Source organism: Psittacula echo (genome assembly GCF_963264785.1).
Source record: "Psittacula echo genome assembly, chromosome: 3".
Lineage (NCBI taxonomy): Eukaryota > Metazoa > Chordata > Aves > Psittaciformes > Psittacidae > Psittacula > Psittacula echo.
Window position 1 is genome coordinate 18,671,300 of NC_137736.1, and position 19,432 is coordinate 18,690,731.

The 19,432-nt window shown below is 42.2% G+C and overlaps 1 protein-coding gene across 1 annotated transcript; it reads right to left on the reverse strand.

The window, feature by feature from the left end:
* Window positions 1-7,568: 7,568 nt before the first annotated feature.
* Window positions 7,569-18,723, reverse strand: GPA33 (glycoprotein A33; the record flags this gene model as incomplete). Its single annotated transcript, XM_080613488.1, has 7 exons — window positions 7,569-7,650; window positions 8,340-8,463; window positions 8,987-9,100; window positions 13,150-13,308; window positions 13,811-14,021; window positions 14,309-14,460; window positions 18,675-18,723. The coding sequence occupies 7 exons, from the start codon at window positions 18,721-18,723 to the stop codon at window positions 7,569-7,571; spliced, it is 891 nt and encodes a 296-aa protein (XP_080469614.1).
* Between the last annotated feature and the right edge of the window lie 709 nt (window positions 18,724-19,432).

Sequence of the window (19,432 nt, forward strand, 5' to 3'; positions counted from 1 at the left end):
TACCAGTCATAAATTATTTGAGGGCACATAAAAACTGGGAGACTGAAGTATCCTTAATAAGTTAGTTGTTTCATTTTATGGAGGTATAAGTGTTGAACTAGTTCCAAAAAGTTGTCTGTTGTCTGAGCCTTGTCCTTAGTCTGTGTGTCTTTAAGCAACTGATTGTCAGAAACAAGAGCTTACTTTTTTTTAGTTGTTTCTACATTTTGTTCCAACAGAGGTCCAGTTGTAAAATACTGTTTCCATAGCAACTAACTGTGAGAAGATAGCTATTGCATTCCTTGTAGGAACTGAAACTGAAGATTAGGTAGCTCATTCTTCTGCATGATAGGGCAGGAAAAAAAAGCCAAACCCAAACACAACACACTCAAAATAAGAGGTCAGCACATTTATGAATAAGTTTGAGCATGCTGATCAGTATATTTAAAAAAGGCCAGTTGCTGTGAGGCCAGTTAACGCCCTTCTTCCAGTATTGCAGGATCACTGAACTATTTTCATGCCTCTTACCTAAGTTTACCTGTATCACTAGATTTGCTTGAGTTCTTCTGTTCTGCCTGCTAAATTCCACCAGGTAAGGGGCAATAAGCATCTAAGCCTGCGATGTATCAATTAAGCATCTGGGAATGTTGTAACAAGTAAGAATGTTGGTTTACTAGTCGTAAGGGCTTCTCTGCATTGGAATAGAGTTGTTAAAAGTTTGTTTCTTAATTGACAGTTCTTGCTGCATTGATACTTCAGAACGTATAGAACTGTATATTTGAATTCTTTCCAGAGGTTGGTGTTACAGTGAAAGTTTCATGTTTCAGTTCTTGCGAAGAAGAGAATTCATTATTGTTCATATTTAGAGTACACAAACCAAAGAGCATTTATTATTATGTTTAAGATGTTGTTTATCTTCAAGACTGAGATGAAGAATCTGAGCAGAAATGGAGAAATACAGAGTTAGAGTTCCATGGCATGTTTATACCTTATCACCAGTATCTTAAAATAGTACATAAGCTATGGAAGACCTAGTTACAGGTAGTCTTACAGGTAGGCAGTGGGCTGTTAACTAGGGCAGTAACTGTCTTGCCCTAGTAACCAAAAACCTGTGGTGTTTCGGCAGTGAAAACTGTGAAACTTACATAATGAGTACACTAACTTGATGTAACTCATTTAATAGTATTGTTCTGTATATATTGAGAGGAATTCCTAACAACTGTTGCAGGATGATGGAAAATTCATTTGGTTTGGAGCTCTGCTTCCCTCGTGGTCTTGCAGTTTGAGTCTCTGATCTCCTGAAATATAATTTCTGTCTAGGAAGCACAATGCAGTAATGCTTCTCTCCTTTAATAGAAAAGTAAAGGTGAGGGAAAGATGATGACTTACAGCCTTAGCACACTTCTTAAGTGCAAGGAATAGTACTGGCAAGGCATAAATGGTGGGTTAAAATTGGAATAGAATTCTCTTCACTTGCATGACAAAATTCTCAAGGGGAAGTAAAACCAGGTAAAGGCACAGTGGCTCTTGAGCTGAGTTTGAGTGATGCAGTCTGGGAGCTTTAAACATGTAATTTTCATGTGGTGAAAAGTAACAGCAGCTTATGGGTGCATAACCATAACACCATATGCATAACACTCTGCATATGGGTGTTACAGGTAATTGAGCTAAGGAGTTGGTTTTGTGAAAGAGACATCTAACAGATTCTGTCAGGCCTGACTTTGTGCCCTCTTATTAGGGTAGCTCACTCAGTCCAGACAGTCATTGGTAAAAGTCATCCTGGGTTTGCATGCACATTACAAAATTAATGTGTATTTTTGTTCTTGTTACATGGATAGTAGTCATATTGTTGAATTGTGTGTTACTATTCTCCACTACAAAAGCTTTGGCTGGGAGAATAGTTGTTTAAGGGTCATGAAAACACAATGGACTGTGGTAACAACATTGCTGATGTAGTCTATGACATCAGGATATTAACCTGTAGTAAAATATTCTTTTACATTCTGTTTGAAGAGTATGTAACTGATTCTGAAAAATAAAGCATGTTCATCTGGAGTAAGCAGCAGTTACTGTTTCTGTGTAGTAGAAACTATGAATTTGACTAGTGTGCATTTATGGCTTGTCTACCTTCTTTCAATGAACTGTAGAAGCTAGGTATGCAGAAGTTCCTATTAAGCACTGACTGCTCCAGCTAAGGATGTTATGAGAATTCTGCTGTAGCAGAAATGTTCTCCTAAATATATATACATATACTGTAGATACAGTAATAGCTGAATTTGATGTCTTTAATTTTGAAATTTGTTTTGGGAGGCTGATCTTACCAGTGAAGACCAAGGCAAAGAAGGCATTCAGTCCCTTGGCTGCCTTTTTGTCACTTTTGACCAGCTCCCCATTCTCATTCAGATGAGTGCATGGAAGTACTTCTTGCTGCCTTCCTGATGTGTGGAAAGGGAAGTCTTTGTACTCCTGAGGTCTGTGACCTCAGTACTTGTGCCAGTTTCAGGATCTGTATTTTGTTAACAGAGTCTGTTGTCTAAAGCAAGACAAATCTTTACTATGTCTGTGGCAATATGCTAGTCATCAGAAACTTGAAAGATAGAAGGAAGGCAATAGTTTGGGGATTTTCTGGGTGGAGGGTCTGTTAAGTATCGGGTGGTGGGTTTTGCTGTTCAGGTACATGTCAAACTGGAGAAGGAAGTGCTGTGATTCTTTAGCAAATGGCACAGTTGGTGTTAGTTTCACTGGGTGTGTTCTTTGCCAGCTACCTGGAGTGAGGTCCATGCTGAGCCATATTGCACATAGAAAACTTGCTCCCATTTCAGGGACTGTGTCTTGAGCCATCACAGTCAGATGGTGATGTGCTGAATATCAGATTCAAGGAAGCCCTGTCTGGATTTCTCTGCAAAATAGCTGTAGTTTTCTGGTCCTGATCTCTTTTAAAAACCCTGCGTAATTAACACAGAAAGACTGTGCTTTTGACCTGTTAGTTTAAATTAAAAAATGCTAATCCTTCCCCTTAACAAGAATTTCAGTTTTTTTCCCAAAGTTCAGTGGCTCAAGTATATGTGTGAAACTGAGTTTTTAATTTCTGGTTGATAGATGGAGATATACGCAGCTGACTGCAAAGGCTTTAACAATGTCTTTCCCTTTGGCAGAGTAAATGTACTGTAGTGGGGCAGGGGAGTAGCAAGTTTGTTATCTAGTTTCCACCCTCTTGATGTTTTCTGTGGGATTCTTATACCTTGATAGGGATATGGTTGATAGGATTATCATCTCTATCAACCACAGAATGAGCTGCCAATTAATTTTTATTGCAATGATTCAGTAGAAGGAAGAAATGGGCAAACACTTTGATTAGTCTAAGCTTGTATTATGTCTGTTCCCTCACTTTTCCTTGCTTCTGTCTTTGGAGCTCCCACAAGCTTCTCTACCATTCTTAAACAGTCCCCTTCATTCCCTAGTGAACAGGTGAAATGCAGGAGACAGAAGTTCCAAGTTCCCCTTACATTCCAATGCATCCAGAATTAATGTTAACAGTTTGTTCATTGTACTGTGCACTTCATCAGACAGAAGCCTGCCTTGGTGTCTCTCCTGGAACAGATGATACAAATAAATAGAAAAGTAGTGCTGTTACTCTAGCAACAGGGATTGCGAGGTAATTAACTCTTGTCTGTCTGATCAGTTCTGAACTGTGCACTCAATCTTGAAATAAGCAATAGCAGTGCCAACTTTTGTGTGTCTCTATACTGGAAATACTTCTCAGAATCCTGATGAGAGAGAGGAAGGCAATGAGAGCAGGCCTTGGGGGTTATGCAGGAAATGGGTAGGGGTGGAATCCCTGGGGGACAGCTCTGAAGAATAAAGGAGTTCATAAAGAACAGCATCTTCCAAATGCAAGGGAAGTCCAGGAATGCAGGTAGAAGCATTGAGTGACTTTCTTGTCTGTACAGGGGAACTCATGGCTGCTCTCTAGTTATATGCAGTAGTCTAGTAGCAGGGAAGGGAGGCAGAAGCAGGTGTGGGCTACAAAGGAAAAATGCACAAACACTGGCCAGCCTGTAGGGATGGTGTTTGGAGAGCCAAAGCTCATCTGAAATTGATGCTTGCAAGGGATCAAGGTCAACAAGAAGAGTGTCTGTGACTTTGTTAGCAGTGAAAGACTGAACAGGAAAAAGTCTTGTTGCTGACTTGTGAGTGATTTAGTAACATAGCTGGAGTACCACGGATAAGGCTGAAGTGCTCAAACCTTTGTTTCAGCCTTTTCTAATAAAGGTCTCTTTGATCTCTATGCTCAGGAAGGGTTCAGGGAAGGTAACACCAGCAGTGGATGAAGAGCAAGTCAGGTATCAGTTGGGAGTTCTAGATCCATACAAGTACAAAGAGCCAGATGGGCTGCATCTGAGGATGCTGAGAAAGCTGCCTGATACCATTGAAGAATCCCAGAAAGCACAGAAAAGCACAGCAAAGGAAGGCAAATACTGCACACACCTGTCAAAAGGATGATCTGGGAAACCATAGGTTGCTCAGCTCCACTGTTCTCCTTGGAAAAATCATGGAGTGAGTCCTCTTGAAATGTGGTTTTGGGTATTTGAAGGAGAAGAGGGACACTGGAAACGGACTGAAAATTGAACATAACAGTGATTTACTATAGGCTGTGTAGAAGGTAAAGTAGGAATTTAATTTTTTGCCTGGTCATTCATTTTCTGCTTACTTCTTGCCCTTTGAGGGAAGTGAGTATTGAAGTTAGGTATACATACATTCATTCTTTGGAATTAATTGAGTATTGCTAGCTTTTTCCATCTTCCCCTAAATACTTTAGTGCTGCTTTAATTTTGTTTAAAGCTGTAGGTATACTACAGGCTCTTGGAGTTATTCCTGCTTCAAAAGATATACAAGACACACAAGTAATTAATTCAGTCAAAGGAAAACCTGGGAGAAAGATAGGAATTTGAATGTGTATTTCTGGCTGACTGAGTTTAACAAATTGGTTCAGGAAAAACACATGTAGGGTTCTGATAAATATAAAACTTCCAAAATGTTAGTCTTGTTGAAACAAAAGGGGGGAGAGATTATAAGCAGTACTGAAATATCTCAGCCATCTCTCTGTGTGCTATCACTTACTGTATTTCCCAGTGTAGAACTGAGCTCAGTGTTGCAGAATATAAGTAGTTCTGCTTTAATGGTTGTCAAATTTGCCTTTGGCTTTTTTCCTGCTAGTTGTTATAGAACCTGCTTACAGAGAATTGAATTAATGGGTTTAGGGGTCATTGTGTTACCTCTTCTGTATTTTTGTGTCTGGTTTCTTCAGGTAACTTAATGCAGATTAGCAAATCTGTATTTTTCTTCTGCTTAAAATAGCCAATGTGTGAATGTTACTTCAAGACTTCAGCTGAACAAGCAGCAACTAAGCTTCACGTACTCTAAAAGTGAAGAGAATGGGATAGGTAACATAGTGTTAAAATGGTTTAGAGGCCAGAGCCGGTTTCTGGCCATAATTACTTCTGGTAATTAAGTCCTTTCCAGTTAAGATCTGAATGCACGCTATTACCCCTCAGCAGAAGCCCTCTTCAGCCCCAGAGTGCAGGTGTTTGTGAGGAAATGCAGAGTGCTGACAAATACCTGTAATGTTTAGAAAAGAAATAGGTTTTGTTTCACAGTAAAAACTTGTTATAATGCAAATCAGATAATTTTTACTATCCTTGCTTGTTACAAAAGAGAATAAAATATATATCAGCTCTGTTTCAGAGCTGTGCACCTCATTTATCCGCCTTTAGTTTCTGTATGCAAAATTATTTTTTTTTTTTTTTTAGTCATCCATTTTTGCAACATTCTGTCATGCATCCAAACTAAGCATGGGAATAGGTCCTTAGAATGTCTTGCTGAGTTACATTTCAGCTTATTCATTGCTGAGAGATTGGGCTTGTTTGTACTTTGTGAAGAACTGTGGTTGTTGGTTTTTGAAGTTAATAGTTGAAATGAATAACTGTATTTTTAAGTACTAAGTAAAACAGGCAGGCAGAAAAGAAGCAGGAGTAACAGTTCTGGTAGTCTGATTTTCATAGTTCAGAATCTAGAAAGTGCTGCCTGTGTGTAGGAGAATTGCTGGTTCTGCTTGAAAGTTAGATGGTAGAGTTTTCTTACAGATTTAAAAGCAATGACTTGGGGGTAAACGGTATGTGGGAGGCATTGCAAGAATTCTCTTAAACTCCTGCATTTGGAGAAGTAGCAGCCTTACAGTACCTACAGGAATGCAGGAGAGAGATGTTTTACAAGGGCATGTAGTGACAGGACAAGAGGGAATGTCTTTAAATTGAAAAAGAAGAGATTTAGATTAGACATAAGGAAGAAATTCTGTGTGAAGGTGGTGAGGTGCTGGCACAGGGTGCCCAGAGAAGCTGTGGCTGCCCCATCCCTGGCAGTGTTCAAGGCCAGGTTGGACAGGGCTTCGAGTAACCTGCTCTAGCGGAAGGTGTCCCTGCCCATGGTAGGGGATTGGAACTGGATGAGCTTTAAGGCCCTTTCTAACGCAGACCATTCTGTGATTCCAAGATGATGCAGTAGAGACCTTTGAAAGAATAAATACTGTAGTGTAAGTTATTTATTGAACATGTCCTAAAAAAAAAAAAAAAACCAAATAAAAAAAGCTCAAACAGCTCTAATACTGTTTTAATACCATGTTGCCAGTCTTTTGGACAAAGACAGTCCCCATTCCCTTCCAAAGATGATAAACTAGTGATGGGAGTTCTCTCAACATTTGCACATACAGTACTTCTGATTAAATTGTTACCATTTTGAATAAAAGGGTACTTTTTCTCAGGGTGTTGTTGTTCCCCCCCCCCCCCCTTTTATTAAAGATCTGTTTGCCATGTACATGTTCTCACACTGTCATTTTTTTCAGAAGTGGCAGCAATGGATTATTACTGACTTGCCCATGCAACAGTCAGGAGGAAATGATAAATTACAAATTCATCTAAATTATTACCTTATCCATTCCGTTAGTGTGCATTGTTGTTCCAAATAGGAGACTTTCACTGGTCATCTGTGAATGGTTTCCTATTTTTATTTATATGTGCATGTATAATATATACAGAGAACACATTTAATAAATTGTCCTTCAAAATCAGCTTGCTTCGGTCTGCATAGAAGAATTTCTGTACTGGACAATGCTGTAAGCTGTGGCACATGTGTAACACCATGAACAAGACCACTTTTCCTTGATTACTTGGTGACCTTGAAAGCTTCTGTGGAGCTGGGGATACAGCAGTAACTCTGTTCTTCAGATAGACCTGACTGGCTTCTTTTTTGAGGGAGTGGAAGTCTAGAAGACTGGTTATTTTTAGATGACTGGATAAAACAGTGCCTCAAATGCATTTTCTGCTATGAGGTTATGTACTCACTATATGTAATCACTTCTTTCCAGGGAGACAAGGATATTCTCTTCCAGAACTTGGAAGGCAGAGCCATCAGCTTTCACCTTATTATTCTGAAAAATCTTCTTGCAGTAAAAAAAGAGGGATTGGTTTCTCCTCTGCAGTGGTGTCTGTGCCTCAGTAAAGCCCGAAGATGGCACTGGCCTCCTGCTTCTTTCTTCATTCATCTTCAACATCATCCTCTGGTCTCAGATGCCTAGCAGGCGTCTCCTTGGAGTGTTCACTTTTATCTTCTTGCTCTCTAAAATATCGTTGAGGGATAGAGATGTTAATTTAAATCAGCTAGAAATGTTGCTGAAAAGGTTTTGTGTTAGAAGGGTTTTAGACTGCCCCAAGCTGACCTGGAAGTATACCAAACTGAACTCCAGAAATTAAGTCTCACTGGTGATACAAGAGGTGAGTGAACTGCTGGGCTTTTTTAATAGCATGTATGTAGAGAAAGAGTGACTGGTGAATCTTTTCTTATCCCACTTTTCTTCCAGTGGGCTGTTTCCATCATGAGAATAAACAAAAGGTTTTGATCTTGGAGTGATAATTCTGCATACAGATCCCTTTGGTTCTGTATGAGGCTAGCAAGGACAGACAGCTGTAGGGCCTCCGGGAAATGAGAAAGAGTCTGGGCTTTGCTTATCAGGTAGCTGCGCATGCTTGACTGAATTTGGCTTGGTAATTCAGAATTCAGTCCAAGGTTTGAATGTTTTGTTCTACCCCAGAGGTCACAAAGATGTCTGGTAACAGTGGGCATATCCGAAGAGAAGAGCTAGGAGCTACTAGGGTAGAAACTGAAAGGAGAAAGCAATGCGTCCTTTCCTTGATTTCTTTCTTCCTCCTGTGCTTTCCACTCTGTATGTCCACTCTGTATGTTGAGGGTGGAGGGAGAACCTGAATCCTTCATAGCTCACATGCATTTTTCTAGAGAAAAGTACTTACGTCATCTCATAGTCCTTTTCCTTCTCTGTCCGACAGCAGCAGCAATAGACTAAAATACTAATAACTGTAATTGCAGCAACAGCTCCACCAATGATGCCAGCATAGAGAGCTATGTTCATGGATGCTAGACAGGAAGAAAAGGATTAGTGCTTTGCACTGAAAACAATATCAAAGGCAATCAGCACAATCGTTGGACTTTTGAATCCCACCATCAGAGGTCAGATCTCACTACCAGATCCACACTGAGTAGAAGCCATGTTTGTTTGAGTATAGCAACTGGAATTCATTCTGTACGAGGTAGCTGGTAAGTCTGCAGGAGCAATTAGTTAAACAGTGATATGGAGGAGCCCCTGGATCTGAACAACTGCTGTACTTGTTGATACAGTTTAGTTTCAGACTGTTGGGGCTCAGTCCCGTCTCACGCTACACATTTTTTTGTCATTTGTGAACTAACCGTAGAGTTAGTGAGTGCTCTATTAGTAAAACAATGCAGAGAATCTGACTTAAAAGTAAAAAAATGTGGGTTTTTTCAGAGAGAGAAAGGAGAATTTCATACTTCTGACTGCATTGCCTCCATTAATCTTTTGACACTTAGCTAGGATCCATTCTCTGCTACCACTCTTCCAGTAAGCAAGTCTGTCTCTTACGTGGCATTACGCTGACTGTCATGTTGCAAAACTCCTTTCCCACAATGTTTGTTGAAGTGCAGATGTAAAAGCCGGAGGTATCCACTGAGATGTTCTTCAGAGTTATTTGTTCCCCTGTTGTGAAACACAAATCCAGTCCAAAAAAGAGAAGAATTAAGGGAAGGAAGTAGGGGACAGCAGCCCTTCAATTCCAGCCTAGGGTAGTTGGAGTGATAAGAGGTTATTAAAGCTGATGGATTGCTCTGTCTTACTCATGGCCTGCCATGCTTATTGCTAGGTTTTAGTGTGATTTGTGGGAGGACAAACAGAAGTGTGCTGTTTTGAGTTGATTACAGGGAATGTGTGGCATTCAAGCATTCCTTTTAGAAAGAAAGTTGTAGGCGGAGGGTGGAGAGGTATGTGTGCTTAGTGAAAGCTCTTTTGCACTGGGGTTTGCTGAGAAATATATGATGGCCCAAACCAGCATCTAGCTTTGAGAACTGGCCATCTGATGAGTTAACTTGTAAAAAACCAAAAAGCTCTTCAGTCCTCCAACTCTTGGGACTTTAGATCTAAATTATTTAGCAGTGGGTGAAATAGTTTTCTGGTCTGGGAGAGGCCATGAAGGCTGTAGAAGTAAATGAAGGAAAAGAAATGCAATGACATGAGATTGCTATGATACTGATGCTTTCTGTCCAACCTAACAGAGCTCAGAACCACATGCTAAAAGCTTAGCTCTATCTGCTCAAGCAGTCAGTTTGTGTTTGTTACATCTCCAGCTGACATTTGTCTGTGTAGTACATGCTTTTACATCATGATCAACTTGATAAAAGCTCTAAAAGCAAAAGGCTCTGAATACTTTTCGGTGACTTTCCTATTTTGTTTTCCCTGTAATCTCAGTTCTTTCCAGGCAACTTGTGGGACTGGAATTCTCTGTAGTCACTGCTGGTGCCTAGCACCAGATATTTAAAGAGCGTGCAAAGCAAGAAGTAACAGAACTGCATGATGAGTTAGTTAGTTTAGTCTCTAAATACGGTCTGTGCTTGCTTGCCTTTTTGTTTTGTGGTTGCAGTATGAGGTTTATAGCTTTCATAGCAGCAGCCTGTAACTGGACTGTAAATTCTCCCATATTAAATCAGAAGTAATTGACTGGTGAGTCAAATTGGGAAAAACAGCTTTGGAGTGGCTCATCAGGGCCTTCTGCACACTCTGGAGCACTAGGACTTGCTTAGCACAGAAAGCAATCGCTTGTAGTGCTGGTAGGGCATCCAGCCAGCTTGGGGCAGAAGGGGACAGTCGGCACACTACTTGGACATCTGTGCTCTGGTGAGCAAAATGAGGTGGAAATGGAAGAGACCCCTGTCCCAGACTTCTGTCAGCAGAAGCAGGAAGGCAGCTGCTGCTACAAACCGACAAATCCTGGTGTGTCCAGCGCTGTGCGTGATGTGTTGGCACCACTTAGTGGCCAGTCAAATTAATGAGGCTTGTGTCCCTGGTGGTGTTTAGTCTTTTGCATAATTTATGCAAGAATCGGTTCTAGAATCATAGAATAGTTAGGGTTGGAAAGGACCTTAAGATCATCTAGTTCCAACCCCCCCTGCCATGGGCAGGGACACCCCACACTAAACAATGCCACCCAAGGCCTCATCCAGCCTGGCCTTGAACACTGCCAGGGATGGAGCATTCACAGCCTCCCTGGGCAACCCATTCCAGTGTCTCACCACCCTCACAGTAAAGAATTTCTTCCTTAGATCCAATCTAAACTTCCACTGTGTAAGTTTGAACCCGTTGCCCTTTGTCCTGTCACTACAGTCCCTGATGAATAGTCCCTCCCCAGCATCCTTGTAGGCCCCCTTCAGATACTGGAAGGCTGCTATGAGGTCTCCACGCAGCCTTCTCTTCTCCAGGCTGAACAGCCCCAACTTTCTCAGCTCCAGTCCCCTGATCATCCTCATCGCCCTCCTCTGGACTTGTTCCAACAGTTCCATGTCCTTTTTATGTTGAAGACACCAGAACTGCACACAATACTAGAAGTGAGGTCTCATGAGAGCAGAGTAGAGGGGCAGGATCACCTCCTTTGACCTGCTGGTCACGCTCCTCTTGATACAGCCCAGGATACGGTTGGCTTTCTGGGCTGCGAGCGCACACTGCTGGCTCATGTTCATTTTCTCATTGACCAACACCCCCAAGTCCTTCTCTGCAGGGCTGCTCTGAATCTCTTCTCTGCCCAACCTGTAGCTGTGCCTGGGATTGCTCTGACCCAGGTGTAGGACCTTGCACTTGGCATGGTTAAACTTCATAAGGTTGGCATCAGCCCACCTCACAAGTGTGTCAAGGTCCCTCTGGATGGCATCCCTTCCCTCCAGCGTATCAACCAAACCACACAGCTTGGTGTCATCGGCAAACTTGCTGAGGGTGCACTCAATCCCACTGTCCATGTCACTGACAAAGATGTTGAACAAGACCGGTCCCAACACCGATCCCTGAGGGACACCACTCGTTACCGGTCTCCAGCTGGACATTGAGCCATTGACCACAACTCTTTGCGTGTGGCCATCCAGCCAGTTCTTTATCCACCGAGTGGTCCACCCATCAGATTGATGTCTCTCCAATTTAGAGACAAGGATGTCATGTGGGACAGTGTCGAACGCTTTGCACAAATCCAGGTAGGTGATGTCAACTGCTCTGCCCCTGTCCATCAGTTCAGTAGCCCCATCATAGAAGGCCACCAAATTGGTCAGGCAGGATTTCCCTTTAGTGAAGCCATGCTGGCTGTCACCAACCGCCTCCTTGCTTTTCATGTGCCTTAGCATGCCTTCCAGGAGAATTTGCTCCAAGAGTTTGCCAGGCACAGAGGTGAGACTGACTGGTCTGTAATTCCCCGGGTCATCCATTTTCCCCTTCTTGAAAATGGGGGTTTTATTTCCCTTCTTCCAGTCGTTGGGAACTTCACCTGACTGCCATGATTTTTCAAATATGATGGCCAGTGGCTTAGCAACTTCATTCGCCAGCTCCTTCAGGACCCGCGGATGGATTTCATCAGGTCCCATGGACTTGTGTATGTTTAGGTTTTTAAGATGGTCTCGAACCAGATCCTTTCCTGCAGTGGGCCTAGGGTCTTCATTCTCACAGTCCCTGTGTCCGCCTTCCAAGACTTGGGTGGTGCGGTCAGAGCCTTTGCCAGTGAAGACCGAGGCAAAGAAGTCATTAAGAACCTCAGCCTTCTCCAAATCCTGGGTAGCCAGTTCTCCCGATATCTTCTGAAGGGGGCCTACGTTGTCCCTAGTCTGTCTTTTATTCACTACGTACCTATAGAATCCCTTCCTGTTATCCTTAGCATCCCTAGCCAAGTTCAATTGAACAGTTGAATACGATCAGGTTTAGTTTACGTAGTGATGTTACGATAAGCTATACCAGGAAGGGTAGGTTCAGATACTTAGTCTTTCTGGTGCTGAGCATACCAGGAAGAAACAAAGTTGTTTAAAGGAATAAATCTTAGTCCTGTATCACTACTACACTTCAAAGAGAATTAAACCCTTATTTCTGTGTGAATAGTTCTACCAAAGGTCCTGTCATGGAAAGTCAGTTTTGGGCTTTTTTTTTTTTTTCCCCCAGATTCTGATTTAAAATGAAAGCAAATTAAATATTTAGGCCTTTGTGACAGCCCTAAGCCAGAAGCCTCTCTTATGCTCAAAGCAGGAATGATGTAACTGATTCTCATACCACTTTCCTCTAGATGAGGAGTCATCTCTGAAAGCTACTTTTGCTTTCAGAGCCAACTTTTGTTTGCCTTCATCTCAGAAAGCAACCTGGCCATTGTCAAGCAAGCTGAGATACAAAAACACACCAGTGAGAAACCTCAATGTTATTCCTCATGTTATGCCCTTACACCCAGCAATTGAGAAGGAATTATTTCTGGCTGCTTCCAGAGTGAGCCAGCTTTCTCACCAGATGAGAGCTGAAGTGAAAACCTTACTGACCATCGTTACTTCAGGTGACAGTCCTTTCTCCCTAATTGACTTGTGAGGGTGTCTTACATCAAAAGGACAACTTTTCAAAGTCCTGGTCAGAGAACTTCCTAAAAAAATCCTTAAGTGTGTTTTTGTATTTGCATTTCAAAATCTTTCCAGCTACAAATGATCTACAAATAGCTCAGACAGGTGATGTTTTTGAATTTCTCATACCTTCTGTTGTTTGTAGTGCACGGGGCTCATTTTGTACATTGAAGCTTTGCCAGGTGTATCTGGGCTTTGGGGAGCCCTCATGAGAATTGCAGGTCAGATTGATTGTCTGTCCATATTCTGCTGTCCCCAAAACCTTGCATTCTGGCTTGGATGGTGCAACTTAAGAAAGAAAAAAAGAATGCATTTTATTAATCAGAAGTATTTTTTGGTTTCAACCCATCTCCTGCACTTTAGTGTTTTATTCTTGCTAAACACAGGTTGGTATTGCACCTGTCACCTTCTTTTCAAAGGAACTGGAGTGAACATGTATCTAATTTGTTTCTCCCTTCTTGGCAGTAATCATCCAAGAAGGAATTGTAAGATGCTATTTGGGATATGTCCGATAGTGTTGGGTAACTCATCCTTTGATAACTGGAGTGTGACAAGCCATAGGGGGAATGAGAAATGCCCTGTAATGAGACAAGGGTTGCTAGAAAAGTGAACCGTACAACTCTAAAGCCTGTTTTCTGCAGTCAGGTATCTAAGGGATTTGGATGCTCCAAGCCTTCCAACCTACTTCCATAGTAGTGGGAAAAGACCAAAGAATTGTGGATGAGGACTTCCTGGGAAAGTGAAGGACAGTTCTATCTAACGGATGTAGTGTTGCCTCCATCATGCTTACCAAGGACAAAAAGAGCCAAGGTTGTGATCTGCCGGGGGGGGTCATTCCTCAGCCGCACGCTGCACACGTATGTGCCGTTGTCTGCCATGGTCACTGTGTTGATGGTGATACTCACGTCCCCCGCATTTACATCACCACTGAACTGTATGCGGTTTTCGTAGCCCTTGCCATACTGGACAAGTCCATCAAAATACCTAGTGACAGCATCATCCTGAGAGAGAAGGAGGGGAAATTAGCAGTCTTAGTTTCTTCTGTGTGAGTCTACTATCTAACTCGATGGATTAGCCCATGGATAGATATATTGTCTCTAGAATCAAAGTTTCTGTTTGTGTAGTTCTGAGATTAAGGAGAGTCTTGAAGGAATCTTTTTTTTCCCAACACACATGCCCACCCTGACTCCTGCTTCCATCTCCCCTCCCAGCCACCCCTCCTCTGTGCCCTATCATGTTTCTTTATGCAGTTTACCACACTATTGTTTACCACATGATTATAGTTTACCACACTATTGAGTTTTCTCCAGACAACAATGTCTCTTGAGTCAATGGAAGCCTCGGTTTTAAACTGACAGCGGAGAGTAACGTTGTTCCCTCGTGCCACTTGTGTTTCCTTGGCAGGTGCTTCCACAGTGAGGGTATGTGCAGTCACCAGGACTGGGAAGAGAATAAATGCTGCACTCAGCAAAATTAATGGTGTCTGGATTCCACATTTTGTCTCTTTGTTTTTGTTACATGCCACAATAACCCCACATCCCCTTTGTCATCTATGACATTCCCCACTGAGCAAAAGAGGTGATGTTGGCTGGGGCTGATTGACTGTAGGAAGCTGCTCCACAGGGTGGGTAAGAGCTAAACTACTTCCCATTCCTTTCTCCCTTCTTCTTTACCTGGACATACTTTGCCATGGAGTTTATAAAGATGTTTTGTTTGGGTTTTTTTTCCCTGAGTCCTCTGTCAGTGTGTCTGATATCCTTTGACAGTTCTAAATGTACAGAGACAGATAAACAGATAATACAAGTGCATCAAGCAGTCTTAAGGATTCAGGCTAAACTAACAAATTTGTGTTGTTGAATTTCAGGGATCAGGAAAACTGTCAAAGAACTTGCCTCAATCCAAGTGATGTTTCGTGCTAAGGGATCAAGCCCTGTTCATGTAATGCCCTGAAAAGAGAAAAACCTAGAAAAGTAATGAGAGCTTGAAAGAAACAGAAGAACAGCTATTAGGTTTTAAAAATGAGTAGGGGAGTAGTCACCTTTCTCCAGAACCGTAGAGCATAGGAACAGCTGAGACTTGAATAACTGAGAAATCCCTCTGTGCCCTGGTGAAGTATGCAGGGCACAGGCAGTGCAGGTGTTTCTTGTATGCTGTATTCTGTTTGACTTGATGCTTAATTCATCATACCTAAGCATTAACTAGTGGAAGGCCTTAGGTATTCTCAGAATTCAGCAGGAGGTTTACCTCTGCCCCTGCCCTAGATGATGTTCATGCCTGTGGAAACTTACGTTTAAAACCACCTGCTTTCTCCCTGCAGTTTTTGTTATGTATGTATGGTTGGTTGGTTGGTTTGTGTGTTTTGTTGTGTTTTCTTTTCATGTTTCAGCACAAAACTGAATCATTTGAAAAAAAATAAGTCTGAAACTAGGTAAAGGGAGCGCAGGGACAAAGGAAAGAGAGCGCTGCTCAGAGGCACGCCCGTGGTAAAGACAAACATGGTCCAGTAAGGCAGGAAGTGGAGGAGGGCAGAGTTGTCTGCTCTCCCCAAGAGGGCCATGCTTTATGTGGTGGGGAAGCATGCTTCTGAGAGAACCAGGCTCAGTCAGTGTTCCCCAGAGAGGACTGGACTGGAAAGTTGCCATCTAGCAAGCTTTGCGTCCTCATTCTGCCTCTTCTCTCTCCAGGTTAGATCCATGAGGAAATATAATGTGTAAGGGTGAGAGCAGAGGATGCCTGGATTCCACCTTGAGTTGCAAACTGATTGTGAATACTTTTTTTTTTTTTTGACAGGAAAATTCCACAGCCACGTGCCTTAGGTAAGTAAGCCATTGGCAAGTTGGGCATTACCAGATCCTTGACTGCAATCAAAAGCAGTAGTGAACAGTAGTGTCCATTAGAAAACAACAGTGTAGGGACCCAAAAGGTTTTGTTGTCACTGCTGGTAGCAATGCAGGTAATTACAAAGGGTAACGTGGGATGATTGGCATGGAGACCTGTTTCTAGCCAAAGTTCCAATTTTTCTGCGTTCCCTGTCCCATAACTGAGTTATCCTGTGGTCCTGCACATTTCATTAGTTATGCATGTGGTTTAGTCTCTTCCTCTGTGCTGTGGTGGTGGTGGTTTCTGTTCTGTCTGGGATTAATTTGTTTACAACTGCTGACAGCTATGAGAAGGAAACCAGCAGGGCAAAGTACTGTTAATATGGTTTTATTGCAGCCACTCCCAGGTCTTTCAGTGCTCTGGAGCATCCAGTGCAACACCCATGTTTGCGTAGCCCCAGGGCTCTTTCTAACTGTCAATGTTCTCATCATGCCCTCGAATTAGAAAGCTTTCTCCTTACCTGTTAGGACTGGATAGAAACACTTTCCTGCATTTAGTTGAAAAGCATTACTGTCTGTACTAGGAGATGGAGCAAAACCCATTCCCTGACCCTTCCGTCACTCAGAAACTGGTTCCACCAGGCTGGGGTTTACTGACCGGTTACTAACTCAGCCCTGAGGCAGAGAAAAGATGGCCCAACCCTAAGGTTTCCCCTCACAAGTGCTCTTCCTTCTTCCGACTGGGTGAGTCAAATCCTACCATAAATGAGGCCTTTGTTTTTTTCCAAACGTGTCTTCAGTGCAGTCAGGGAGCAGCTGAACCAAAAACCACATACAAGAGATGCAGCCCATAAAAGTGAGACTGCTTATTAATCTGTTGCTGTCACCCCAGTGCCTGACTTCTGATGATCTATTTTTCACTCACAACATCTTTCTGACTCGCACTCCTCCCTCATTAAGGCTCCTTCTGGCTTTGGGGAAGCTACACGGTTGCAGTCTGGGATGCCATTTACTCATACCAATTTCCTCCTTTCTCCTTCTCACTACATTTCACTTCCTCACAAAGCTGCCAACAGGCAGGTGGTCATAGTCAGCATGTCCAAAAATAGGGGTTTATTCTGCAGGGGTTGGTTGTATGGGTGGTTTTGGTTTGTTTTCTGACAGGAAACAGATCTATCTGAAGTATGGCTGAAGGAAGGAGCAGGCCAATTCTGAAAGAATTTCAGGAGAGGAGAGAGGGCGAATAGCCTGTGTAGTACTAGAGGGATGGCATCACCTACATTTCAGCCTTAGATTATCAGTTAGTACATTTATAACATTGTAAGAAATTGAGAAAGGTTTTATCTCCCTCTGCTCAACTTAGACATTTATACTTGTACAAAGGAAGAAGAAAATTAAAGTGACCTGTATCTTTACAGTTTTCTTACTAAGTGTAATTAGCACAAAGGGCAATTAATAAACTGGAAATAATGAGAAGGATATTTTGTTCACTAACAAAAAAGATATTCTGATCAAGCAAAATTATTATTGCTCACTTGTCTTGGTAGATTGAGCAAGTGAGAAAAGTAGGAAACGTGGAGATGTTTTTACAAGGAAATGCTTTGACTTTTAATTCCTCAATACTTAATCTCAGCATTTACCTGAAATTCAGTTCTGAAGTGGGAGAGGGGAAACATCTTAAATGTGAAATTTGCAGTAAAAGTAAATATTTTGTTTGATTCACAATGTTCGTGAAGAGCAAGGAGTTCACAGCACCAGTTATGCACACAACTTCTGTCGAAGGCTGATCAGCAGAAGTCAGCCTGTGCAGGGACCCTGGTGCAGCCAATTCAGAGCAGCTCTGGCTTCTCAGCCTGCACTGCCATGTCCTGTGCTGTTTCTCCACTCCAATGCAGTGCAGGAATTGCAGGAATCTACCTTCAAAATTTTTTCACAGGCTAGTATCTTAACACTGAATTATTACCATTTTAGTCCTGCCCAAACAAGCAAGAGCTTCACCCAACATCCACATTTCTGCTCTGAAAAGTTTCCCATCTGTATTTTGGATAGCATGAAAGGGAAGAATAATTAAAAAGGAGAATGACCACCAGTGGTGTTACACAGTTTACATATTGATCATCAAATCATGAGCCAAGTAACATTTGTTGCTTGTGGAGCACATCCACTTTTTCTAATTGTGTTAAACTTTGTGAATTTCCTTCTTGTGGCTCTTACTGAAGTGAGGTTTTAAGGATTTTGGTTAAAAACCCCATATGTGTAGCTTTGAAGCCTGGAAGAAGGTGTAAGAGCATAGGTATGAGAAGACAAAACAGGTTAAGAAGCAGTGGAACTGAGTCCGCAGGCTTTGCAACACAGGATGAGAAAAGGCAAATATGTGATCAAGGCAAGCTGGCTGATTTATATGTGTTAGTAGGGATTGTTGTGCATCCCCTTGACATGAATAATATATAGAGATTGCAAGTTGTATTAGAGTACATATAAACAACAGGGTTTAGGCTATGGAAATGTATGGTACATGCAGGTTTAGTTATAAAATAATAAAACTCAAGGGCTTTTCCCGTGTTTAACAAAAACCATTAAAACTGTTTTTTCAAAAGATACTTTCCAGCCTCATGAAGAGTAGCATTCTTTTCCTGTTCCTAACACTGTTTTGCAGCTTTAGGAAATGCCTGTGACTCTGGATGCTCAGAGACAGTAAACAACCCTGCTTGATCATAAACATGAGGGAACTTTTACTAAACAGAAAAAGAAGCATACAAAGTCCATTAGAGCACTCCATTGTAGTGCTGTTTCCTTCTACCCAGCCCGTGAGGACACAACCAAATTAGTACTCACTTGCACTGAAAACAAACAGCCAAAGTCTTTTCATTGCTGTTCTCCTCATCTCTCCTTTGTTTCACCTCAAGGTGTTCTTCCTTGTAAGCTCTAGGTGGTCGGGCAAGTAATTGACTTTAGCAGAACAGCTGCTTCACAAGTTCCTTTCCTCAGTCAGTGTTGCTTCTGTGGTCTGCCACTCCCCTCACAACAAGAAAGACAAGCCAGATGACCAGTAGGCTTTGACATTGCTCGCTGTTCTCTGTCTAGGGGCAGAGAGCAGACTCGTGAACTCCTTCCCCAGTTGTGAACTTTCTTCCCCAATTAAACTGCCTTTCCCAGTTTATCCTAACATGAAGAAGCATAAAGAGAAAAGACAAACTGAAGGGTGGGGTGGCTGGGAGCGTACAACAATTGAAGTCATGCCGGTGATGATACGTAACTGGTGGAGGATAAGCCTCCACCTTAAAAAATTATTAGGGGAGCCTAGGGCCAGAGTTACAAAGGTATTCAACTGTTTCTCAATGCAGGGCACTTCCCTCCTCCAGGCTTTAAGGGACTGAGGTGTCTAATTCCACTTACTGTAATACCGGTAAGAATATATAATTTATGATAATTTGCTGACTAATGGGTTATCTAAACATAAGTGAGATGCAGTTCAGCCAGGTTCCTTTGTCTACCATTCAGCTTTCCCACTGTGTGGTTTGCACAACAGCCACAGGTACCAAAAGCCCTGTCTACCTTTCCACTGAAGAAGATAGATAAACCTGATGCTCATA